The 26730-nt window shown below is 36.7% G+C and overlaps 1 protein-coding gene across 1 annotated transcript; it reads left to right on the forward strand.

The window, feature by feature from the left end:
• Nucleotides 1–3930: 3930 nt before the first annotated feature.
• LOC118997306 (40S ribosomal protein S3a-like) lies at nt 3931–4267 on the forward strand. Its single transcript, XM_037060899.1, has 2 exons — nt 3931–3999; nt 4061–4267. Exons 1-2 carry the CDS (start codon nt 3946–3948, stop codon nt 4250–4252), a joined length of 246 nt encoding a protein of 81 aa, XP_036916794.1. The 5' UTR covers nt 3931–3945; the 3' UTR covers nt 4253–4267.
• Nucleotides 4268–26730: the final 22463 nt, after the last annotated feature.

Consider the following 26730-nt stretch of genomic DNA (forward strand, 5'->3'; position numbering starts at 1 on the left):
GCTGCCTCTAGGCTGCCTCATTCCAATCCTTTGGCCTCTAAATCTTTATTGGTTTTCAAAGCCTAAACACTAGCATTCAAAGTCTTTCCTAGCCCTTACCTTCCTATAATGCAGTGGTGTTAAACTCATTTTCACTGGGGGCCACATCAGCCTCATGGTTGCCTTCAAAGGGCTGAAATAATTTTAAGACTGTATAAATGTAACTACTCCTTAACTGTTAAGGAATTGAAATTACATTTGGTGACATGAGTATGAAAATGAGTTTGACACCTGGTGGAAATGAGCTTGACACCCCTGCTATAATGGTTAACTGTATGTGTCAACCTGGCTGGGCTACGAAGTGCCAAGATATTTGATTAAACATTATTCTGGTTATTTCTGTGAGGGTGTTTTTGAATGAGATTAACACTGAAATTGACAGACTTTGAGTAAAGCAGATTGTCCTATAAGTATGGGTGGGCCTCATCTAATTAGTTGAAGGCCTTGATAGAACAAAAAGATCAGCCTCCCCTGAGCAAGAGAGAATTCTCTAGCAGACTGCTTTCAGACTTCATTGCAACATTGGTATTCATGGTTCTACAGTAGATAGCCTTCAGACTAGAATGGTACCATTGGCTCTGCTGGATCTCTGACCTATTGGCTTTTGGATTGGAACGGCATCATTGGCTCTCCTGAGTCTCCTGCCAACTCACTTCGAAGATTTTGAACTTGCCAGCCTCCTTAATCATGTGAGACAATTCCTTATCTACCTATCTATCTATCTAATCTCCTATTGGTGTCCTATTGGTTCTGTTTCCCTGGAGAACCCTGACTGAAACACTCCTAACCTTGTGTCCCACTAGCCCCTTTGCAAAACTGACCTTACATTTAAATTAGGGAACACAGGTAGTAAGCAAAAAATATATTAATAAGTAAACTCTAGAGTATTTTAGAAGCTGAGAGGTATAATAGAACAAGTATAAAAGGAGTATGAAAAGGATCAGGAGTTGAAGAGTGTGGATTGCAATTTATAATAGGGTGGTAAGCGTAAGCCTCCCTGACAAGGTGACATTTGAACAAAGACTTAAAGGTGAGAGAGTTAGTTATGCAGATATGTGGGGGAAGAGAGGTCCAGGCAGCATTATTTGTTTTACAATGAACATTATTTGTTTGTTTGTTAAAAACAGCCATTTTCCACAAAGGTAATTATTTTGACTTCTATCACAATCTTCTATCACAATCTATTAGTTTTGCCTGTTCATGAACTTGATATAAATGGAATCATACAGTCTGTACTCCTTTGTGTCTGGCTTCTTTCACTCATCATCATATCTGTGATATTCATCCATATTATTGTGTGTCAGAAATTTGTTCTTTTTTGTGGCTGTGCATTATTCTATTGTATGAGTATAGCAGCAATGAATTTATCCATTTTCCTGTAGATGGACATTCTAGTGTTGACTAGTACAGTGCTGCTATAGATATTCTTATACATGTATTTCTCTTGGGTATTTCTGGGTCTTAACATAGGCATAGGTTTAACTTTATTAGATACAATAAAACTCTTTTCCATAGTGGTTGTATTAATTTACACTCTCACTAATGACATATCAGAGTCCCAGGTGCTGTATAACCTTTGGTTATCAGAACATATGTATAATATACAAGATGTAGCACAAATAATCCCACTTTTTAATTATAAAATCTTTTATTACAAAATCATAAGCACATAATTCTGAAACATAACAATATCACTCTCAAACACACCATATGACATTTTAGGTGAAATGTTTGAATTAAAACTATAAATTGTTACACCCATATTATTACCCTACCAACCACACTCTAGCAGGCCTACTTCTGCTGGACCCTGTATATATTATATATACATCTATTTAAGGTGTACAATATATAGATTTATAAATTTATATTGCAATATGATTGCCATTGTAGTGTTAGCTAAAACCTCTATTGCATTACATTATTGTTTCTTCTAGTGTTGGAAACAATTAAGATCTAACTTTTAGCAAGTTTAATGTTTATAATATAGTTTTGTTGTCTATAATTACTGTACTGTATTTTAGATCTCTGGAACTTATTTATCTACTAATTTTTACCCTTAGACATCTCTTCCATTCTTCACCTCCTTCTTCCCCCAAGCCCCAGTAACCACCATTCTACTCTCTGCTTTTACAAGTTTGTATGTTTTTTAGATTCCCTATATGAGAGATATCATATATGTGAAAGTCAGCTTTTGGACTGGTGCACTTCACATACTATAATGCATGTATACTATACCTCAATTTAAAACAGTTGATTCAGCAAAGTCAGGTTTTGAATGTGAAGAAATCTCAGGAATACTTTCACCAGTATATCCTCTCATATAATATTTCTTTTTTATGTATATCCAAAGGTGATATATGATAAAACAGATATCTACATGACTCCAAAAGAACTCTCTCAATAAATATAAAATAAAATTCTAAGTGCTCAAAGACATATTTGTGTCCACACATATTCAAATTCAGAGGGACTGCACATCATCCCCCATTTTCCAATAAGATAAAAAAAAATACCCAACCAACTCATTAAAATCCATCCCAGAGAGCACAATGCTGAAGTGTCATCTGTGAGACCTTTAATGCACTGTACACAGAGGGGTTGGCAGGTAGATTACTGAGCCTGTAAAGGCTAACCAAGGTCACTGACAAGTATTTGATGAAGGTCAATGGTCAAGTTACCTTGAGAGCTTTTAACCTAGTTAATTTCTAGGCTTCAGGCTCCTGGCTCCACCCTGGAAGACACTTTTGTTGTGGCTTCATGGCAATGACCAGCTTGACTCTGTCCCTGCCCATGCTCTACCCACAGCATCTGGGACACACTGGTATTCTGAATCACCTCTGACCTCTAACTATAACCAGCCCCACAATTCTCTTTCAGCCATGTTCTGTCTTTCTTCAAGTGCCCTGGAATCAGACACCTCAGCAAACTCTTTCAAAAACAGTAGAACATTGACCATATTTCACAACCTTGGGGCCCAGTGTGTAAAGTCACTCCTTATTCAGGATTTGAAAAGAGGGTCTTACCTCAAAGTCTTACCCAAAGACAGGGCATTGACTATGGAGTTCAATTCCAATTGACCCCCATGAGTGGACTGTGGCTATTTAAACTTAATTTGATCATTCTTTTAAAAATCAAGATGACTTAAAAAAATCAAGATAATGTTCATTTAGTTTTACACAAGCACTAGGGGACTTTCTTGCATTTTAATCCAGTTCTCCAAATCATTATTAGGCTTTACATTTGGTTCACAGATACAATGTTTGGGTAATTTTTTCTCACTGAGATTTGGTATATTATTTGTTCCTGACCCATGTGATTTCCAGGTATCTAAAATGTATAAATCATTTATGGTCTAGATGATGATCTGACACTACCCTGCAACTCAAAATGTTTTGTACTTTTGCATGCACAAATGCTCAATTACAAAGTTCAGGTTGGTCTTTAGATAGCAGTGTAATAGCCCAAGGCATTTTTGATTACAAATAAATCAGTTTTCAGCAACCTTTTCTTTCCCCTTTTGGCTTTCATTGCTTAGAATTAAAAACTAGACTTCCAGCCAATGGGTTGAACCAGCAACCAATTCACCACAAAGGATCTTAACCACACACTAAAAAGCATTGCAAACATATCAGAAAGGGTCTCAAAAAAGCCAGGAAGACTCTCAATGTCATCAGAAAAAGTGTCAAACAAAACAGAAAGGGTCTTAAAGGTGGCGGAAAAAGTCTCGGTGTCCTTATGTATATAAGGATGGATCTCAAACAGGTCAGGAAGATACACATTTGTCAGTAAGTGGATCAAACAAGTCAGGAAAAATCACAAATAGGTAGAGAAGGGTCACCCACATGTCAGGATGGAGAAGTCAAAAAAAGTCTCAAAAAAGAAGGAAGGGTTCTGAGCAGCACAATGGGGTTTGGCAAGAACAAGTGCCTTACCAAAGGCAACAAAAAGAAGAAAGGGGTAGAACCAATTTCTAAGAAAAATTGGTGTCATGTGAATGCACCAGCTATGTTCAATGAAGAAGAAAGGGGTAGAACCAATTTCTAAGAAAAATTGGTGTCACGTGAATGCACCAGCTATGTTCAATGTAAGAAATATTGGAAAAACACTAGTCACAAGAACTCAAGGAACCAAAATTGCACCTGATGGCTTCAAGGGTCATGTTTTTGAAGTGAGCCTTGGTGATCTGCAGAATGATGAAGATGTATTTTAAAAATCTAAGCTAACTACTGAGGATATTAAGAGCAAAAACTGCTTTACTAAGTTCCACGGCATGGATCATACCCTGTGACAAAATGTGCTTGATGGTCAAAAAATGATGGCCCATGATGGAAGCCATTGTCAATGTTAATACTACTGAGGATTATTTGTTTCATCTATTCTGTGTGTTGATTTTACTAAAAAATTCAACAGATTTGGAAAAAACTCTTACACTCAGCACAAGAGGACTGCCAAATCTGGAAAAAGACAATGGAAGTCATTAATAGAGGTGCAGACAAATGACTTGAAAGAAGTGGTCAATAAATCAACTCCAGAAAGCATTAGAAAAGACATAGAAAAGATTTGCCAATGTATTTGTCAATTTGATGATGTTTTTGTTAGTAAAGTAAAAATGCTGCATGAGTTTGAATTGTGAAAACTCATGGAGCCTCATGATGAAGGCAGCAGTTCTCCTACAGCTCCTAGGCTACAAACCTGTACAGTATGTTGCTATATTGAATACTGTAGGCAACTGTAACACAATGGTGAGAAGTGTATTTGTGTAATGCATTGTGCTACAAAGTTAGCATGGCTATAAAGTCATTAAGCAATATGAATTTTCAGCTCCATTATAATCTTAAGGGACCCTCATTGTATATGCAGTCTGTTGTTGACTGAAATGTCATTATGCAGTGCATGACTACCCACGGAATGGGTCTCAAACATACAGAAAGTATCTACTATGTCAGAAAAGGTCTCAAAAAGTCAGGCAGGAAAAAAAATTCATCAGGAATGTTGCCAAACGTCGTAAGTTTTGGTATGCTGTACTTTAATTTCCATTCAACTGGAAGTATTTTCTAGTTTACTTTTTGATTTACTCTTTGATACATTAGTTATTTAGAAGCATGTTATTTAATTTTCTCTTATTTGTGAGTTTTCCAAATTTCTTTCACTTATTGATTTCTAATATTATTCTACTGTGGTCAGAAAACATACTTTCTATTATTACAATCCTTTTTAAAAAAAATCCAATCTTTTTAAATTGAGGTTTGTTTTATAGCCTAACATATGGCCTAATTTGGAGAATGTTTCATGTGCACTTGAGAAGGATTTACTTGAAAAATAATTTAAAAAATTGGGAAAAAAAATTAAAAAAAATAAAATTGTCACCTACCAAAAAAAGAAAAAAAAAAAGAAGGATTTATATTCTGCTATTGTTGGATGGAGTCTTCTATGGGTATCTGTTTAGTCCTAATTGATTTATAGTGCTGTTCAAATCTTTTATTTCCTTGTTGGTCTTCTTCCAGTTAGACTTTGTGCCTAATTGTCTTATCCATTTTTTTAATTACATTTTTTTGTCTTTTAAAAAATTTTAAAAAGTTTTATTTATTTATTTTTTAGAGAGAGGGGAAGAGAAAGAGAAAGAGAGGGAGAAAAACATCAGTCTGTGGTTGTCTCTTATGTGCCCCCCACCAAGGACTTGGCCTGCAACCCAAGCATGTGCCCTGACTGGGACTAGACCAGGAGACCCTTTGGTTTGCAGACTGGCACTCAATCCACTGAGCCACACCAGCCAGGGCTGTTTTATCCATTATTGAATGGGGGCTGTTAAGGACTTTAGCTATTATTGTTGACTTGTTTATTTCTTCCTTAATGTTTGTCAATTTCTGCTTCATGTATTTTGGGTTTTTTTAGGTGCATATATGTTAACAATTGTTACATATTCTAGATGTATTAACCCTTTTATCATTATAAAACATACATTTTTATTTCTAGTTACATTTTTGTTTTTAAAAAAATTATTAAATTAAATCACTTAATTCACTCTTTTTTTAAATAAAGATTTTATTTATTTTTAGACAGGGAAAGGGAGGGAGAGAGTTAGAGAAACATCAATGTGTGGTTGCCTCCTACATGGGCCCCACTGGGGACCTGGCTTGCAACCCAGGCATGTGCCCTGACTGGGAATTGAACTGGTGACACATTTTTGTTTTATAGTCTGTTTTAATTAATTAATTAATTTATTGATTTGAGAGAGGAAGGGAGAGGGAGAGGGAGCGGGAGACAGAGAGAGAGAGAGACAGAGAGACAGAGAGAGACACAGAGAGAGAAACACTGATTCATTGTTCCACTTATTCATGCATTCATTAGTCGCTTCTTGTATGTGCCCTGACTGGGGATTGAACCCATAACCATGGTGTATGGGGATGCTACTCTAACCAACTGAGCTACCTGGCTAGGGCTTATAGTGTATTTTGTTTTATATGATTCATCAGTCCTTCTCACCACCAGCCAGTGGCAATAACTAATCTACTTTCTGCCTTTATGGATTTGCCAATTGTGATATTTCACATAAATGGAACCTCATAACATATGGCCTTTTGTCTGGTATCTTTCCTTTAGTAAAACGTTTTTCTAGATCAATCCATGCTGTAGTATGTATCAATAATTCATTCCTTTTATGGCCAGTTGATGAATATTTGGGTTGTTTCAGCCTTTTGGCTATTATATAATTAATGCCACTATAGACATTTGATCACAAGTTTTGTGTAACCTATTTTCATTTCTCTTGGAGTAAATACCTGGGAGTGATATTGCTGGATCATATGACAAGGAAGGGTTTTAATTCCTTTAGGAAGGGTCATAGATAAAACAAGAAGGGTCTCAATCATATAGGAAGGGTTCCAATACATCAGGAAGTGTTGCAAACATATTATGAATGCTCTTAAAGAGAGAGGAAGTGTCTCAGATACATTGGAAATCATCTCAAGCAAGTCAGTAATAACCATAACAGAGGAAGATTTCAAAATATGCTAGTAAGGGCTCCAAACTGAGGTGAACATATTAAATACATCACAAAGGGCCTCAAACCTCAAGCAAAGGTATCAAATAATCAGGAAAAGTCTCAAATTTGTTTAAAAGGGTCTCAGAAAGTAAGTAGGGTCTTTAAAATATGAGGAAGGGTCTTAAATAGTTAGGAAGGATAGCAATAAGTTAGGAAGGGTCTCAAATATATCAGGAGTCATCTGACCCAATCAGGAAGAGAATCAAATAGTTGGGAGGAATATCTAACACAGTACAAGACTCAAACAAGTCAGGAAGGGTCTGAAACAGTAAGGCAGGGTCTAAAATTAATCAGGCCCAGTTTAAAATATGTCTCTAGTCATCCTACACAGGCAGGCAAATTAAAAAGGTTCTCAAATACATTAGGAGCATTCTCAAATCTGTCGTAAAAAGTCTCAGACATGTCAGAAGGGGGTCACAGCTAGAGAGAAAATGTCTTAAACTCATCATAGATCATCACAAACAAGTCAGAAACAGTTTCAGAGTAGTAAGGAAGAGTTTCAAATAGGTCAGATAGTATCTTAAACTCAGAGCAACAGTCTAATAGTCAGAAATTTATCAGGAAGAGTTTCAAATAGATACATAGAGGTCTCAAACATATCATGAAGGGCCTCACACAAGTCATGAAGAGTCTCATGCAAGTCAGAAAGAGTTTCAAATATATCAGACAGTGCCTCAACATCACAAAAAAGGTCTGAAACAGCCCTGGGTGGTGTGGCTCAATGGATTGAGTGCCAACCTGAGAACCAAAAGGTCACTGGTTTGATTTCCAGTCAGGGCACATGACTGGGTTGAAGGCCAGGTCCCCAGCTGGTGGTGTGTGAGAGGCAACTGATCAATGTATCTCTCATGTATTAATGTTTCTCTCCCTCATTTCTCCTTCCCATCCTCACTCTCAAAATAAATAAATAAATAAATAAATAAATTTTTAAAAAAGTTTTAAGCAGGAAGAGCCTACACTTTGTAATTGATTTAAACATCTTTCCTTTCTCTTGAAAGAGAAAGGAGAGATCTGAAATACATCATGAATCTTCTCAAACCAGACTAGGAGGTTCTCATAATAGTAAGGAAGAACTTTAAAATTTGTCAGTAAGGTTTACAAACAAGTAGAGAATTGTCTCAGGGAAGTCAGAAAAGGTTGCTAATGTATGTTGCAGTCTCAAGAAGTTTTGAAGTCTCTCAAGTCTGCTAGGAAGAATCTTAAATAAATATTTGAGACTTAGAAAAGTCTCAAATACATCAAGAGGAGTCTCAAACATAATAGGAAAGGACTGGAGCTTGTCAGGAAAGATCCAGAACAGGGAGGAGAAAGAGTTTCATATACATGAGGAAGCATCACAAACAGATCTAGAAGCTTGTCAAAGTGGTAAGGAAAGATTATAAATAAGTCATTAGATTTGGGAAAGGTCTAAAGTAAGTTAGAAAAAATCTTATAAATGTCAGAAAGAATTCCAAAAATGTTATGAAGAATCTCAAATATGTCAGGAAGAATCTCAGATAGGAAAGGAAGGTTCTCAAATCTGTCAGGAATAATTACAAAGACACAGGAAAAAATCTCAAATATGTCACGAATGGTCTCAACTACTCAGGAAATGTCTCAAAGTTACATCAGGAAGATTATCCAATATATCAGGAAGAATAGAAAATGTGTCATATTTGAGAACCTTCCTGTCTCAGAGAGAAAGAGATCTAAATATCTCTGGAATGGTCTCAGGTTTCAAGTAAGTTGAGAAGGGTCTCAAGCAAGTAAAAAAAAAGAGGTTCCTAATATGTCAGGAAGAGTCACAAAGAAGTCATGGATACTCTAAAACATGCCAGGGAGGGATTTAAATACATCAGGAAGGTACTAAAAAATGTGAGGAAGAGTCTCAAACATGATAGCAAGGGTCTTAAACTTGCCAGAAATAGTCCAGAACAGAGAAGAAGAGTCTGATAACAGTCCACAAGGATTCAAAATAGTCAGGAAAAGCTTTAATTTTGTCAATAAGGGTATCAAACAAAAATAAAAGGTCTTGAATACACCCAGGAGGGTATCAAAGATTTCAGTAAAGGTCTCAAGTAGAGAAGTGTCTCAGGCATGTCACAGAAGTTCTTAAATATGCCATGAAGAGTCTGAAACAAGTCAAGAAGACTTAAACTTTTCAGGAGTCTTAATACACAAGGAAGGTTCTTAAACACAGCCTGAAGAGCCTCAGACACATAAGGGTGAGCCTTAAATTTGTCGGGAAGTGTTGGAACAGAGAGAAAGAGTCAGGAAATATCTCAAATAAGTCAGGCAGGTTCTCAAAGAAAAGGTTGCTAATGTATGTTGCAGTCTCAAGAAGTTTTGAAGTCTCTCAAGTCTGCTAGGAAGAATCTTAAATAAATATTTGAGACTTAGAAAAGTCTCAAATACATCAAGAGGAGCCTCAAACATAATAGGAAAGGACTGGAGCTTGTCAGGAAAGATCCAGAACAGGGAAGAAAGAGTTTCATATACATGAGGAAGCATCACAAACAGATCTAGAAGTTTGAAAAGGAAGAGTCTGATAGGAAGAGTCTCAGACATGGTCTCCAAGTTGTCAGGCAGAGTTTTAAATATGTCTGGAAGGGTATTTCCTTTCATACAGACAGGAAAAGTCTCCAACATGTTAGGAAGCATGTCAAAATCCTCAGGACTAATCTTAAATACATCAGGAAGCGTTTCAAAACCATCAGGATGGGTCTCAGGTACCTCAGGAAGCATCTCAATCAAGTCAGAACTATTTCAAACATGTCAGGAAGGGTCTCAAACAAGTTAGGAAAAGTTCCATACAAATCAAGAAGGGCATCTAATTCCTCAATGTCTGAAAGAAGTGAGGAAGGGCTTAAAAGAGTCAGAAAGAGTCTCAAACAAGTCAGAAATCTTCTCAAATATGTCAGTGAGGTCTTAGGTTAGACACAACAGTTCATTTCTAAGGAAATGCTTTCAAACACTTTTTCATCATCATGATGATCCTGAGTCTCTGGTTGTATGCTTTGATGTGCTCAGAACTTCAGAAAGGGCCAGAACCAGAAATAAGTGGCTGTTTTTTCTCCTGTATCCCCCTTCCATGTTTGCTTTGTGGACAACTGATAGCATGCCACACTCTTTTGACAAAACTTCAAGGTCATGGTCAAAGAGCCAGAGCCAGTGTTTACTTCTTTCTCCATGCATTTATATCACAGCTGTCAGCTGGGATCTTTCATTGGCAAAAGGAATCTAAGATTAGAAGCACCTACGGTTTTTCCAAAGGAACTTTTGGAGTTTATTTGTTTGCTTGTTTTTGATAACCTATGTTATAACAAACTTAATAGCACTTAAGAATTCTATGCAAAGAAATTTAGTGATCAGAACTGCCATAATTTTTTTTAATACAAAACTAGGAAGGGGTCTTGAGTAGAAATTAAACCATGTCATGCCTGCAATTAGCAGTTTACACCCTCTTTCAGTGGAAAATAAACAGTGTTCACCATAGCTGGATTCTCCACTTCCTTGTTTATAAATGTGACTGGGTGTCTTTATTAATCATTTATTTATTGTAAATGCTCCAGTCAGAAGCAAATGTCTGTCTTTACGTAAAACTCGCATTGCCCAAACTGCCACTAACTTTGTGCTTTTTAGCTCTCTGAAGTAGCAACAGGAAGGACAACGACAAACCCAATTCTCCTAGACTATATTTTAGATAGTCAGACAAAATGTTAGAGTCCATAATTGTTGGTTAAAGGGTAAGAGAAGGTATGTGAAAAGATGTTATATCTTAAAAGTAAAGAATTAAGGAAATAGTACCTTGGAAAAGAATACTAATAGTTTCTCAAGTCTCAAGAATTATTGCATGCGAGAATTACATATGACAAATTGTATTGTATTATAATTTGTCAAAATAATAACCACAATAATTAAAAATAGTTGATCTAATTTGTTCTCATAAATTATTTTTGAGAACCATCGACTCATGCCAAGGTGTTTTTGCAGTGAACACTTAGTTCTGCCCTGGTTTCTCCTCCCATACAGCCTCTGGGTGGGGGGGAGGGGGCTAGGCTCTGATTCCCCAGGCCCAGGCTTAGTCAGCTAGGGTGGTTCAAAGACATATACTGAGTACTTTTTTGTATATTTCTTTGAAATCTCTATCTTTATCTATGCACCAAGTATTGGGGAAACTAATGTGGTAAATTAAAGATGGCTAAAAAATCTTTGCCACTCTCCTTACTAAGAGGCGGAATTTATTTCCACTTCCATTGTATCTGTGCAGGTCTTGGGATTCTGTAACCAATAGAAATGTGGCAAAAGAACACTGTTTCAGTTACAGGCCCTGAGAACTGGCAGCTTCCATTTTGCTCTTGGGGCACTTCCTCTCCTAAGTCAGCTGCCTTGAAGTGAGAAGCCCTAGTATCATGGAGAGGCCATGTATAGGTAATGTGGACAACAGCCCTAGCTGAGCTCCTAGCGAACAGTTGGCATCAACTGCCTACCATATGTGTGATCTATCTTGCTTGTTCTAGCCCAATTCAACCACCAAATCACTACAGACCCAGATGATAGGAGATAGAGTAAAAGAAGCTCCCAGTTCAGCCAAGTCAACCCACAATAGATAACTGAAATAATTAAAAATTAGCTGCGCCTAACAGTTATAGAACACTTCCAGGTATTGTGCCAAGTGCTTTGTATTCTGTATTTTATTTAATCCCCCAAACAACCTCAGGAAAGAGGAGCCATTGTATTATGTGTTTGACCAATGAAGAAACTGAGCTTCATAAAATTTAAGTAACTGACAAAGTGAGTGAATAGTGGTGCCAGAACTCAAACTCAGGCCTAATTTCAAAGCATGCTTCTCTGCCTTCCAAATGATCTGCTTTAGTCAGATTAATCAAAAGGGAATTCCCATGCACTTTGCCAGGCAAAAAATATTGATCTGCATTAAAAAAAACATACTCAAGGCTCAAAAATGTACCAAAGGACATTTAAAAAAACCCTTTTTACTTTGGAACATTTCCAAACATATATATTAGTAGTACAGGACAGGAACCACCATGTACCTATCACATGGCTTCAACAATTATAAACAGATGGCTAATCTTTTTCAAAGGATATTTTATTGTTTATGTTATTACCATTGTCCCAATTTCCCCCATTGCCCACCTCCACCCATCCCCACCCCTCATTCCCACAGTCAGTCCCCACACCACTGTCCCGGTCCATGGGTCATGCATATCTATTCTTTGACTAATCCCTTTACCTTCTTTCACCCAGTCCCCACCTCCCCCCTTCCCTCTTACAGCTCTCAATCTATTCCATGTTTCTATCAAATGGCCAATCTTATTTCATTTGTATTCCCAGCTACTTCTGTCACCCCACCATGACATTATCTTAAAGCAGATCCCAGACATTATTCATCTGGAAATATTTAACTATGTATCTCTAAAAATAAAAAACTATTTTTTCAAATACAATCATTATCATAACTACAAAATATTGACAATTTCTTAATACCATTTATATCCAGTGTTCAAAATCTTCCACTTTACCTCATAATTATTTTTTACAGTTGGTTTTGTTAAAAAACAAAATCCTAAGTGTTGAATTCTTATTACTGTTTACAAGACTTCATTTGAGCCAAACTGACAACATATGCCAGGGAGCAAAATCTCAAATGTTCCCTGATTTCCTATTTTGAAACACAAGATACTGGGAGGAAAAAGATAGGCCCACATACTCTTTGAGGGTGCTGAATTGAACCCACATTTCCCATAGAACCAGACTAGTTCTTAGGTACAATTCACAAAATAAAATCAGTTATTCATGCAGCATTCCTGGGAATCTATGCCCATTTTAAGTGTATTCAAATATTTCATATTTTGCAATAAAGCCTTTACATTTTTCTAAAATAATTTTTTAAATTTTCATTTATTTATTTTTAGAGAGAGGAGAAGGGAGAAAGAAAGAGAGGGAGAGAAACACCAATCGGTTGCCTCTCAAACATGCCCCCAACTGAGACTGAACTGTATCTCACACATGTGCCCTGACCAGAAATCAAACCAGTGACCTTTTTCTCTGTGGGACAATGTCCAACTGCCTGAGTGACACCAGTCAGGGCAAGTCTTTTAACACTTAAAAAAAATCAAAAATAAAATTCAACCAAATTAATTCGATCTAACTGTTTTTATTAAGGGATACATGAATTGGACAGTATCCCATCTCACAACTAGAATAGGGGGCTCTGAGGGCTTGTACAATGGAAAGTTTTTACAGGGAGAAGAATGGGGCGAGGGAGCTATTAATCAAAGGAGAGAGAGTATTATTTTTGGTCTCAGACAACTTTTCTTTGGGACCAAAGGAACAAGAAAAGTTTTTATCATGCAGATTGCCTCTTCTTTCTATGGGAGATGAAGAGGGCCCATGTGACAGATTAACTTTACTTGACCAGAAAATTCTACACTGGTTAAGATTATGTTTCTGGGAGAGGTTGAAACTACAATTAGATCAAGTATAGAATCTAGGTTTACTACCATGGGCTTTTAGCATGAGTAATGCCATTTTTGGCTTGTGGTCTTCTCTTTTTTAAATTTGTTTAATTTTTATTTATTTTTTTAGAGAGAGAAAGATGTCAATTTGTTGTTTCATTTATTTATGCTTTTATTGGTTGATTCTTTTATGTGCTCTGACCGGGGATCAAACCCGCAACCTTGGAGTATCAGGACGACACTCTAACCAAATGAACTACCTGGCCAGGGCTGTAGTTTTCTCTTCTCAATTTAATTTTATTTTATTTTATTTCATTTTATTATTGTTCAATTACAGAAGTCCTAATTTTTCTCCCTGTTGCTCTCCCTTGTCCCACCTAGTCCCTGTTCCCTCAGTCAATCCCCACCCTGTTGTCCATGTCCATGGGTCCTTTGTACGTGTTCCTTGATGACCCTTCCCCTTCTTTACCCCGTTATGCCCCTCCCCCAGCCCCTCCCCTCTGGTCATTGTCAACTTTAACAATTTTTTCAAACTAGGAACCAGACAAGGTCCCTCACTGCATGTGGTTGATATGTCTCTCGTTTTTTTGATAGTTACCCCTTCCTCTTATATTCTTGTTACTTGTTTGCTGGAAAAAAATTGACATATTTGCCCTGGAAAATTTCCCACAGTCAGTATCTGGCTGACTGTATCCATCTTTCTATTGTGCTTTAATATATTTTTTAAATGCTGCATTTTCTATAAATTGGTAGTTGGATTTAGAGGCTTGATCAAATCCAAGTTTGATTTTACTGGCAAGAATACCTTGTAAGTGGTACGTCATACTTCCTATTGCATCATATCAGGAGGCCTGTAATGTCTGGTTGTCCCACATTTAGTGATGCTAAGATTAATCATTGGATTCAGATGTTATTAGTCCCTCTTTTAAAGCTCCCATCAAGCAGCAAGAGAAAAGCAGTTAGTTACCTACAAGGGAGCTCCTACAAGACTCTCAGGTGATTTCCCAACAGAAACGTTGCAGCCAGAAGGGAATGGTGCAAAATATTCAAAGTGATGAAAAACAAGAATCTACAATCAAGATTACTCTACCCAGTAAGGTTGTCATTTAGAATCAAAAGAGATAAAGAGCTTCCCAGACAAGTAAAAGCTGAAGGAGTTCATCACCACTAAACCAGTGGTATAAGAAATGCCAAAGGACAAATACCATATGATCTCACCTTTAACAGGAAGCTAAACAACAAAACAAACAAGGAAGCAAAATATAAACAAAGACACTGAAATAGAGAACAGGGGGACAGCGACCAGAGGGGAGAAGGGAGGGAATTTCAGGGGAAATAGGGGAGGGATTTAGAGGAACATATATAAAGGATACATGGACAACAACTGAGAAGGGTGGAAATGAGAGGGAGGGGGGAGCACAGGGGTGGGATGGGATGGGAGTAATAGACAGAAAACTGTACTTGAAAAATAATTAAATAAATTAAAAAAAAGAAATATGGTAAACAAAGAAATACTAAAGGGACTTAAGAATAAGAAAAAAATAAAAATATGAATAAGAAAATATCACAAAGAAAAATCTCACTGACAGAGGCAAACATATAATAAAAGCAGTAAATCAACCAACACTAAAGATAGCACAAAGGTTAAAAGGCAAAAGTAGGAAGATCATCTATAATTACACAGTAAATTTAGGGATATACACATACACATACAAGAAGTAAAAAATAATGACAAAAACATAAATGTGGCAAGAGTAAAAATGATAGTGATTTTAGAATGTGTTTGAACTCAAGCAAACATCAACTTAAAATAGACTGCTATAAACATAGCTTGGTGTACATGAAGTACATCATAACCACAAACCCAAAATCTAGAAGAGATATACAGAAAATAAAGGGAAAGGAATCCAAACACAACACTACAGAAGTTATCAGCATATAAGAGAAGGGAGCAAGATGACGAGAAAGGAACAGAGAACTAAAAAAAATAGAAAACAACAAAATGGCAATAACTACATATCTATCAATAGTTACTTTAAATGTAAATGTATTAAGTGCTCCAATCAAAAGCCAATGTCTTGTTATACACATACAATGGATTACTACTTGGCCATAAAAAAGAAATCTCACCATTTGCAAAGACATATATGGACCTAGAGCATATTATGCTAAGTGAAATAAGTCAGAGAAAAACAAATAGCGTATGATTTCGTGTATATGCAGAATCTATAAAACAAAATAAATGAACAAACAAAAGAGCAACAAACTCAGATACAGGAACAGACTGATGGTTACCAGATGAGAGGGGGATTGGGAGGGTTTGGTGAAAAGGTTAAAGGGATTAAGAAATACAAATTGGCAATTAGAAAATAGTCACAGGGATATAAAATACTGTTTAGAGAATATAGTCAATAATATTGTAATAACTATGTATGGTGTCAGGTAGGTGCAAGACTTATCAAGAGGTGATAGGGGACTCAAGAGTTGGGACATTTTAGTTTAAGATAAATAGTTATAAGCCTAGTAAGTGATGCATATATTAAAGCTATTGTTTCAGAAACTACAGATAAGGCCCATCCTAGCTCAGGAGGGAGACAGCCAACCTCCTGGGACACTGCTAAAGATTACCTCCTGGGGACAAGTGTAGGCATCTGTGCAATTGTGTTCCAGGGAGAGACAGACAACTGCCTGCCCCTTGGGAACAGCTAACTGCCCAAGGCATGAATACTGCAAGTTTTTTTAAAATCTAATTTTCCCTGAATTTCAAAACCCCTCACCTCACTTTGTTCTCTGTTATAAAAAAGGCTGGCTTGGAAGAAAATGTAAGACAGTCCATTAGGGTATGAACCTGTTATCTCCTCAGATTGCCAACCATCTGAATTAAGTGCTCATGAAGATTCAATGCCTGTCTCTGCTCATTGGGTTCGGTATGTGACAGACAGCAAGAATACCAGTCTTTTCTGATTTCAGAGGAACATGTTGTATGTTTTTTTTTTTAGATTTTTTAAATTAATTAATTTATTTATTTATCTTTAGAGGGGAAGGGGAGGGAGAGAAACATCAATGTAATGGTTGCCTTTCGTGCATCCCCTGCTGGGAGTTGGCCTGCAGGGAACCAGCCTGCAACCCAGGCATGTGCCCTGACTGGGAATCGAACCGCGATCCTCTGGTTTGCAGGCCTGCGCTCAATCCACTGAGCTACACCAGCCAGGGCACATGTTGTATGTTATATAAATGTCTAACCACTATGCTGTACATCTGAAACTAATATAATGCTATGTTATATGACAACTGTAATTGAAAAATTAAAAAAATTAAGTTCCCACCAATCTTTCACCTAATGAAAAACATTGCCTTGATCCACTATTTCATTGTCTTACAAATTTGTGAGATTCTATTTCTGTCATTTCTTCTACCTCACTAGTGAGAATTTTTCTATAATAAAGAATTTTCTCTTGTCCACTATATATTTGGATATCCTGCGCTATAGTTCATATACAAAAGGTGGAATAAGTGCTTGATTCCTCATCTTCTTTTTCAAGGTGACCAAAGAACATTTAAAAAAAACTCACTATGAGCCTATGGATTTTAGCATATTTGATGTATTTCAATCCATTACATTCATTATTTAGTTTTTAATTCCTCATTTTAACAGTTTCATGGAGATATAATTCACATACCACACAATTCACCCATTTAAAGTGCACAATTCAATGGTTTTTAGTATATTCAAAAAGTGTTGCAATTTTTACCATATTATAACTTTAAAACATTTTTATCATGCAAAAAAACCCATCTTATACCTATTAGCAGTCATTCCCCATTTCCCCTAAGACTCCCATAACCTAGACAACCACAGATCTATTTTCTGTTTCTATGGATTTTCCTATCGTGGACATTTCATATAAACGGAATTGCCCATGGCCTTTGTCTGGCTTATTTCCCTTAGCATAATTGTTTTCAAGGTTCATCTGTCCTTCGCTGTTTTCCAAAAGTCACCTTCATTATATAAATCCTGTTGTGGTGGAAAGGAGATTGTTATGAATAACAATACCCAGTTCATCTTCATGGCCCTGATGTTTTTTTTTCTTTTCAGGAACTGAGGATAAGAGGCCAAATACCATAACAAAAGATGCTCCCATTGCTCTTAGTGGTCAGGAAATTCTAAGAGTTTGGAGGGCTGTGAACTAGGAACTATGAATGAAGGCCAAATATATATGAGAAATATATTTTGGCCATCTGAATAACCAAATATATATGTGTGTGTGTGTGTGTGTGTATTAGAAATCACAATATCACAGAAAACAACATCAAATCCAAGCTTTTTCAGATGGTCTGTGTGCTCCACTACCAAAGACACAATACAGCAAAGGAACAGCTTCAGATAACCTGGCACTACCAATCTGCTCACATGAAATTTCCTTTGCCAAAAGATACAGTCATTGGCTGAGTTAAAGTTCTTCAGGCAATAATTTAAGATTCAAGTGACTTAATCATTACCTTAAGAAAACTAACATTTCTATCATTTTTCTTTAGGGTAATTAAAAAATGAAGTTCAAAACTTCTCCAAAATATTACACTTCACTTTTGATTCTTGGTCATCATATCAGTTAGGATTAGGTTCTATAGCATGTAAATTACAGTGGCTTGAACATGATAGTGGTCTATTTTCTTTTCCTATAAAAGGACCTCAGGAGTAGGCATCCAGGGCTGATATGACAGCTCTACATGTATCTAAGACCCAGGCCCCTTCTTTCTGGGTCCCATCATCAACACTGCTTCACAGTCAGTCCATGAAGCCTGCTCCAACTCAGCCATTATTTCACATTCTAAGCAGTAGGTGGGAGGAAGGGGCAAGAGCAAAAGGATAAATTGCTCATATTAGTCAGTTCCCTTTATGAAGCTTTCTTAGAAGCCCCACACAATGACTTTTGCTTTTACCTTATTGGCCAATAACATGTGCAGAAAAAGCTGGAAAAGCATTGTTTTAAAGCTGAGCATGGTGCCGCCCCCAACAATACAGTGTTTCTGTTAGTAATGAGGAAGGAGAAAATGAACAGTAGGTAGGCAACTAGCCATCTGTAAATCTCAATAATTGTCAGTTTGTGAATTGCTTCTAATACTCTAAGTACTGCCACTTTAAGACAACAGAGGTCATCCGGAGGGGTAAGGATGGAGGATCTTCCATAGGGTTCCCTCGCATAAGATGGCTATCCACAGCACTTTGTTCAAGGCCATCCAGAATGCTTCCTATTTTCTGCTACCTTGCTTCTTGCCAACACTGTGAGCTCCCATAACCCCTCACAAGCCAGTTGTCTTGCTTGAATTTGGTGACTCTTCAGTCTCTTTCCACACTAGGCTCCTGTTTGTGTCACTTGGCTTGATGACTTACCCACATCCCCTCATGTCTGATCTTAAATCCTACTTCATTTCCAACTTCTCCACTCCCAGCTAGTCCCTAACCCCCTGAAAGGGTCCAGCCTTCCATAAGGAATAAATTCCAGTGTGATGGCTAACTGTTACCATCTTAATCTATATGTTTATCTATTAAATTGTAGCCCCAAAAGTTGTGGACTTTTAATAACCAAGGGTACATTGCTTAAGTGGAGAGGGCACCAAACTAGTTGGTAGGAAACATGGGTTATACACCTTCATTCTTTATTCTTCAACCAATAGTTTATTGAGCATTTACTTTGTGTGAATCATTCAATCACCCAACTAGGCTACTAATTATCTGTGGGAGCTGGGGTATGTCACTTCACTTCTCTGCACATTTTTCTCCCTTGACTAAATGAATTCGAAGGCTATTTGTGTGTGTATGTGTATTCTAGAAGGAGACCCTGAGATAAGGATTCAAGTAAGTAGTTTATTTGGGAGGTGAATAAACACTAATAAAAGAATAGGGAAGTGACCCTGGCTGGTGTGGCTCAGTGGATTCAGTGCCGGCCTGTGAACCAAAGGATTGCTGATTTGATTCCCAATTAGGACACATGTCTGGGTGGTGGGCCAGGTCCCCAGTAGGGGGTGTGCGAGAGGCAACCACACATTCATGTTTTTCTCTCTTTCTCCCTTCCTTCCCCTCTCTAAAAATAAGTAAATAAAATCTTAAAAAAGAGTGAAGAAGTGAAGGCAGTCAATAAAGGGTGCACTATCAAGTAAATAACCACTGCGGGCAACTGGGGTTTAAACCTGCTGGGCCTTCACAGTGGGCAGTGTGGATACACATCACAGAGTTATTCCACCTTAGGGGCTGGGAGCTTTCATATTGAAACACCACCTCCAGTCAGTCATTGGTTGAGACTCTTGGGTATAGGCATTCAGAATGAGTCATCCCAAGATGTGTCTCTGTGTTATGAGGGTTATTTTTTAGCTAAATGCAATGGAAACCCTGTGGGCTCAATAGGAACTTCTCTCCCCCACCCCCTAACTACCTAGAAGAATTTAAAGATTTTAAATGAGGGGCTTTCCCCAGAATAAGAGGTTATCAGAGATCAACTTTTTTTACCTGTCAGTAAGACATGGGAAACATGTATTACTCAACATCTGCTTTTTTTAATCACCTGCCTCCCTTCTGAGGCCCCAAGGCACCTTACCTTATTTTTAATCCAGAATGCCAGATATACATCATTTTCTCTGTCTCTGAACCTCTCTGGTACTGTGGAGTTCCCGTACATACATATGTAAATTAATTTGGTTATTTTCTCTTGTTAATCCGTATCATGTACATTTAATTACTAGACCAGCTGAAAGAACTTTGAAGGGTAGAAAAAAAAGTCTTCCTTCCCCACATGGGGCAGTGGGATCTTCTGGTACTTCCACCTGCCTCTTGGCTAGGAAAGTAGGCTCTGGGGGCCAGAAAAAGTCCTCAGGAGAAATGCAGGTGATGGAAGTTGAAAGTTAAGCTTGTGTATACTGATGCAGTGAGGTTGAGGAAATAAGAGCAGGGCATCCACAGTGTCTGCTATAAGAGCCTTCCTAGCTCTGACATTCTAAGATATGAACTATTTTGCAGATGAAGAAAACTGTGACATTGAATGAGTTTCTCTCTTAAAAACATGAAGAGTTTCATGGGCAAGTCTGCTTATAATACTTTCTGTAGCATAATGGGAATTACTGGAGTCAATAGAATGAAAACTTGCATCATTGCATTAAAAGAAAATCACTTAGAAAACCTATGAAATATTTAGGGTCTACATTTTCTATTAGAATATAAGCTCCTTGAGGGCTGATATAAATTTTAACTTATAAAAGGGTCCCTTACAAACATCAACAAAGTTGCTGATATGAAACAAGTGCTTATTAAATATTTGAATTAATCATTATTGATTAATGAATTGATCACTTAATCTCAAAAGTATATATATAGTACAATATTTACAACTTAAATAAACCTGTTATTTTAGAATAGTTTTAGTTTTAAAGAAAAGTTGTGAAGATAGCACAAATGGTTCCCATATACCCCCTTTATACTGCCATGGTGTATTTGTCACAATTAATGAATCTATTAATGAATAGATTAATTCTTTATTATTAACTAAAGTTCATACTATTAATGAATAGTATGAATCTATTAATTCTATTAATTAATAATTAATAGAATGAATCTATTAATTCTTTATTATTAACTAAAGTTCATACTTTATTCATATTTTCTTAGTTTTTCCCTATGTTCATTTTCTGACCCACAGTAGATCCAGAATCCCACATTACATTTAGTTGTCATGTCTCTCTATGCTCCTCTTGGCTGTGACATACTTTTCTCAGACTTTCCTTGCTTTTGATGACCTTGACAGTTTTGAGTAGTACCGGTCAGGTAATTTGTAAAATGTTCTTTACTTGGACTCTGTCTGGTGTTTTGCTCAAGATTACACTAGGGTCATGTGGTTTTGGGAGGAAGACCACAGAAGTAAAGTGCCCTTCTCATCATATCATATTCAACGTACATACTATCAACATGATTTATTACTATTGATGTTGGCCTTGATCACCTGGCTGAAATAGTGTTAAGTTTCTCCACCACAAAGCTAGTTCTTTTTCCCCCTTCCATACTGTCCTCTTTGGAAGAACATTACTGTGCACAATCCACATTTAAGGAGTGGGGAGTTATGCTCCACCTCCTTGAGAGCAGAGTATCTACATAAATTATTTGGAATTCTTCTGCTTGGAATCATTTGTTTCTTTTTCCCTATTTATTTATTTACTCAATCATTTATATCAGTATGTATTCATAGATATTTGGGTTATAATCCAATACTACTTTATTTATTTTGTTTCTCCAAATGTTCCAGATTTGGCCTCTGGAAGTTCATTCATTTGACTCCTGTGTCCTTTTGACATAGGCCCTATTATGTGTGAGTATGTCTAGCACTTCCTTACCTTCTGGCACTACAAGATGCTCTAGGCTCATTTTGTATATTCCCTGCCCCAGCTTTAGAATCAAGCATTTCTCTAAGGATCCTGAGTTCCTTTTTAAGTTAGAAAATGGTATTAGAAAACAAGATCTAGGCACTCAGTATGCTCATTGCCACTGGCCTATCATCATTTCTAGCTAGGCACTCTCTGCTAATGGAGCAAGGAAATATATGTGTGTATATTCACATATTTATAAATATTTCCACGTGTATCCACTTACCTCTATTAAGTTAAACATGATATTTCCATCTCCATGGAGATAGCTCCAACTCTAATCCAGCACCACATGGATCACTCCACTCTTCTCTTGCATATCTGTAACCTCCTGCTCTACCAGTGAGACACATGGATTCTATGATCTGCCATTTATTTACTTAATTGCTCACTTCCAGTATACATGTACAGCAGCATTAGAATTACTAACCTGTACGCCCATGGGAAAACACTTTAGCAACCAGAGTGTAGTGCTTATACATAGTTCCTTCTGTATTTAGTCTTACAGAATCCACCCATTTCCAAAGTTATTTAGGTGAGCATTTTCTACCCCACCACCTTCAGTGAAGTTATTTCATACATTTGTGATGCAGTCAGATTCTTTTGTCACAGTCAATATTCTATGCTGGGATCCCTTGTCTCCTAAACGACTTAATTTTTTTCCATAAATTAAGACTTACTCTTTATTTTGTAAAGTTCTGTGGGCTTTGACAAATGCATATTATCATATACCCCCCATTAATAGTATCATACAGAATAGTTTTATTGCTCTTGTGCTTCATTTATTCAATCCTCCCTCTTCCTGAAAGGCAAACATTGATCTGTTTACAGTCTCTCTAGTTTTTCCTTTTAAAGAATATCATATAAATGGAATCATACAGTATGTTGCCTTTGCAGACTGTCTATTTTCACTTAGCAATAGGCATTTAAGATTATTCCATATTTTTGCATGGTTTGATAGCACATTCCTTTTTATCATTGACTATCCATTCACCTATCGAAGGACCTTTCAGTTGTTCCAGTGTTTGGTGATTTTAAGTAAAGTTGCTATAAACATTAATGTGCATGTTTTTGTATGGACATAACTTTCAAATCAGTAGGGTAGATGCCTAGGAGCAAAACTGCTGTATTGCACAGTAAGACCACATTTAGCTCTGTAAGAAACTACTAAATGGTCTTCCTAAGAGGCTGTACCATCTTTACATTCTCACAGCAGTGAATGAGAATTCCTGTTGTTCAACATCCTTATCAACAATTGGTACTGTCAGATTTGCAGATTTTAGGGTTCAAATAGGTGTTTATTGGTGTCGCATTGTTAAATACAGTCTTTAGTAGGACATACTGTTTCTTTTGCTCTGATATTTTATGCTGCTTTCTCCTTGGGGACTTCTGGGCTTCTTGGTATCATTTATGTAATAAGATTTTTAGCTTTTCCAGATTTTTTGGTGGACAAAGAGGTGCCTTGGCTACATCTTTCAGTGTACTGTGCATTGCTAATAAGGATACTATAGCATTTCTCTCTAATGAAGGTAGTACTTTCTCATTCACAGCCTTCAAAAAGCACAGGATTGAAGGTACAGTTCCAAGTTTTTGAGGGCAATTGGCTGGTCTAAACTATGATGCCCCCAAAACTAAATTTCTCCAGAAACTAAAATATGGTTTGGTCAAAACAACTTCTGAAACCTTTCCCATCCATTTCTGCCAGGAATTCAAAATTCTGCCTTAGCCCAAAGTTATGGTATAATGCAGTTATTACCCACCCAGAGGTAGCTGGGCAAATTCTTGGCCATTAGGTGGCCTTTGGGGGCTCACCAGTTCTCTCACCACCTTTTGTTCTGACCAGCTGGCCATGTCCACATGGCAGCCCTAGGTGACTCATACTAATACAGTTCATTCTGAATGACCCACTTAAATATATTTCTATAATAAAATAAAACAAAGAAATTTACATAAAACAAATGTAGATAATAGTGAATTATTATAAGGCTACACCTTCATAACTATCATCCAAGTGAAAAGGTGCACTTTGTCAGCCACTCCAGAAGTCCCTTCATATCCACAATCCTGATTTTTATAGTAATAATTTCCTTACACTTCTTTATGGCTTTATTACATGTGTGTATTCTTAGACATTCCAGCTGAGCCTTGCTCATTAAAAAAATATTGACTCATCTTTTAACTCTCAATCTACAGGTTCCCACTTCATCCCTTTGTTTTCCTTATAATTTACCTGTTGAAGAATATGGACAATTTGACCAACAGAGTTTTCTATAACTTAAATTGTGCTGATTGCACATTCATGCCGCATTTACATGCAGTCTGTCCCAGCTTTTCTCGAAAATAGTCAGTCTGATTCAGAGGTTTGACCAGACTGAGGTTGGATTTCTTTTGCAATGCTGAGTTCTTCCTCAGGAGACACATAATGTATGGTTTTGTCTCTTTTTGTAGTATTTGCAGCTGTTGGTTCTCATTGCTTAAATCAATTAATTTATTGAGCATTGCAAAATGCTCAGTGATAATTAGATTAGTGATAATCTAATTCTTTTTTTTTATTTCCATTTACTAGTTGGGATAATTTTGTAAAGAGATGCTTTCATGATATATACTATTTGGTTATCAAGTGATACAGTTTATGTAGGAAAAGCAGAATATATATTTCATTCTTTCCCTGTATTTGCTTTCAGATGATGAATTGGTTGCCTTACATCCTCCATGGTGGTTAGTTTTAAAATTTCACTATGAATTTAAAAATTTAAACATACTTTATGGGTTTAAATCCAAAAGTTTACCATTTTAACCATTTTTAAGTGTACAGTTCTGTGGCATTCAATGTCCATTGTATTTTCATACTTACTGAAGTTCAAATTGTCTCATTTGTTTCATTTTTTAAAGTCTTTAAATATTTCTTAGTCCAGAGCCTGTTGAATGAAATTAGGAAAACCCTTTTCCCACAATTGCTTTCTTCTTAGGTCCCTACTTTCCAATCAGCACAAGCAAACATAAGCCAAAGTGAGAAGTGAAACGCCCCACCTCACAGATGCTGTCTGCAATGTCACAAGTTATGACTCACATTTAGCCCAGAGATTGTCCCCAGAGTCAGCAGGAGGGAGACAGGGCCTATCGATGTGCCAGGTCTCAGGTTTTAAAATTGATACAGTTTAAACATTGATGATATTTAAATCTGAGCTGATTTCTTCTATCCTGCATATATGCTTTATTAAGACTCATAACAAGAATTTCAATGTATGAAAATGTTTGAGTTTTGAGTATTTTGACATCTTTAAAAATTGAAAAATATTGCATGTGGAACTTTCGGTTTTGAATTTTAACCTAGACTTCATCAGCTGAGCAGACAGCTGCAGAAAACTTGTACAATACAGTTGAATGGACAAGTTGTCATAACCTTTATCCATTACTTTCCTTTTGAGTAAGTTGATTTCCTATTTTAATTTCCCCCATCTTACTCCTGGGCTTACCCACTCAGTTGGACAAATACTTGGGAATACAGCCAATGAGTGTACAAGGAAGCATTACAAGTTTCTTCACTGAAGTCTACAGGAAAAAATTTTCATAAGGAAATCAAAGCTCATACATAGTGAATTTCAGAAAAATAGAAACTACATCCATTAGAACCCATGTATAACTGCATTAGATATAAGAAAGCCCTGTATCAGGCACCATCCCAAAGTGCTTTGAAAATTATAATACACCCAAGTACTCCAATATTATGATACCACTGTCTTAACAAGTACTAGAGGTAAAAGGCTTATTTGGAGTAGCAGTGACAAGAGATTGATGACCATGTAACATAAAATACTATTTTCAAGTATATTTATTGAAACTAAAGAGTAAATAGAAATGATTAATTTATTTATTTGACAAATATATCTGAAGTATCAATTAAATATAAGTTCTGTGCCCAGAACTGGGAATATGGCTGTGAGAGATCCTCATGGATCCAGTGGTTGAGAGGAAGAAGAGACTAATGTCAAAAATTATGAAGGGTCTGTATGTATGTGTGTGTATATATATACACACATACACAATGAAATAGTATTCAGCCATAAAAAGAAGGAAATTCTGCCATATGTGACAACATGGATTGACCTTAACAGCATTATGCTAAATGAAATAAGTCAGACAGAGAAAGACAAATACTTTATGATCTCACTTATATGAGGAACCTAGAAACAATAAAAACAAACTCATAGAAAAATGTCAGATTTGTAGTTATCAGAGGCAAGGGTTGGGGATGGGTGTGGGGGTGGGTGGTGAGGGAATAACTCAAGGTGGTCAAAAGGTACAAACTTTTAGTTACAAAATAAATAAGGTCCTGGCTGGTGTGGCTCAGTGGATTGAGCACCTGTGTGCAAACTGAAAGGTCACCGGTTCAATTCCCAGTCAGGGCACATGCCTGGGTTATGGACCAGGTCCCCAGTTTAACAAAATAAATAAATAAGTATTGGGGCTGTAATATACAACATGATGACTATAATTAACACTACTTTATGGTATACTTAAAAGTTCTCATCACAAGGAAAAACATTTTTTGTATCTATATGAGGTGATAGATGTTAATTAAACTTAGTGTGGTAATCATTTTGCAATATATGTTTGTCAAGTCACTATGCTGCACACCTTAAACTTATATAGTTTAAGTATAAGTACAGTTTAGTTATGTCAGTTATATCTCAATAAAACTGAAAAAAAATTAAAAAACTGCGAAGGGTCTGAGATTTTTACCCCATTAACTTGCCACAGTTTTCTGGATGCTGGTAGGAG

This window comes from Sturnira hondurensis, unplaced genomic scaffold (genome assembly GCF_014824575.4).
Source record: "Sturnira hondurensis isolate 20B ecotype Veracruz unplaced genomic scaffold, ASM1482457v3 Scaffold0013052, whole genome shotgun sequence".
NCBI lineage: Eukaryota > Metazoa > Chordata > Mammalia > Chiroptera > Phyllostomidae > Sturnira > Sturnira hondurensis.

Bases quoted from the DNA above. Each gene is read 5' to 3' on its own strand.
- LOC118997306 (XM_037060899.1), top strand. From the start codon at position 3,946: ATGGGGTTTGGCAAGAACAAGTGCCTTACCAAAGGCAACAAAAAGAAG. The intron at 4,000-4,060 runs GTAGAACCAATT...TGTTCAATGAAG, and splicing joins GCAACAAAAAGAAGAAAGGG to AAGAAAGGGGTAGAACCAAT.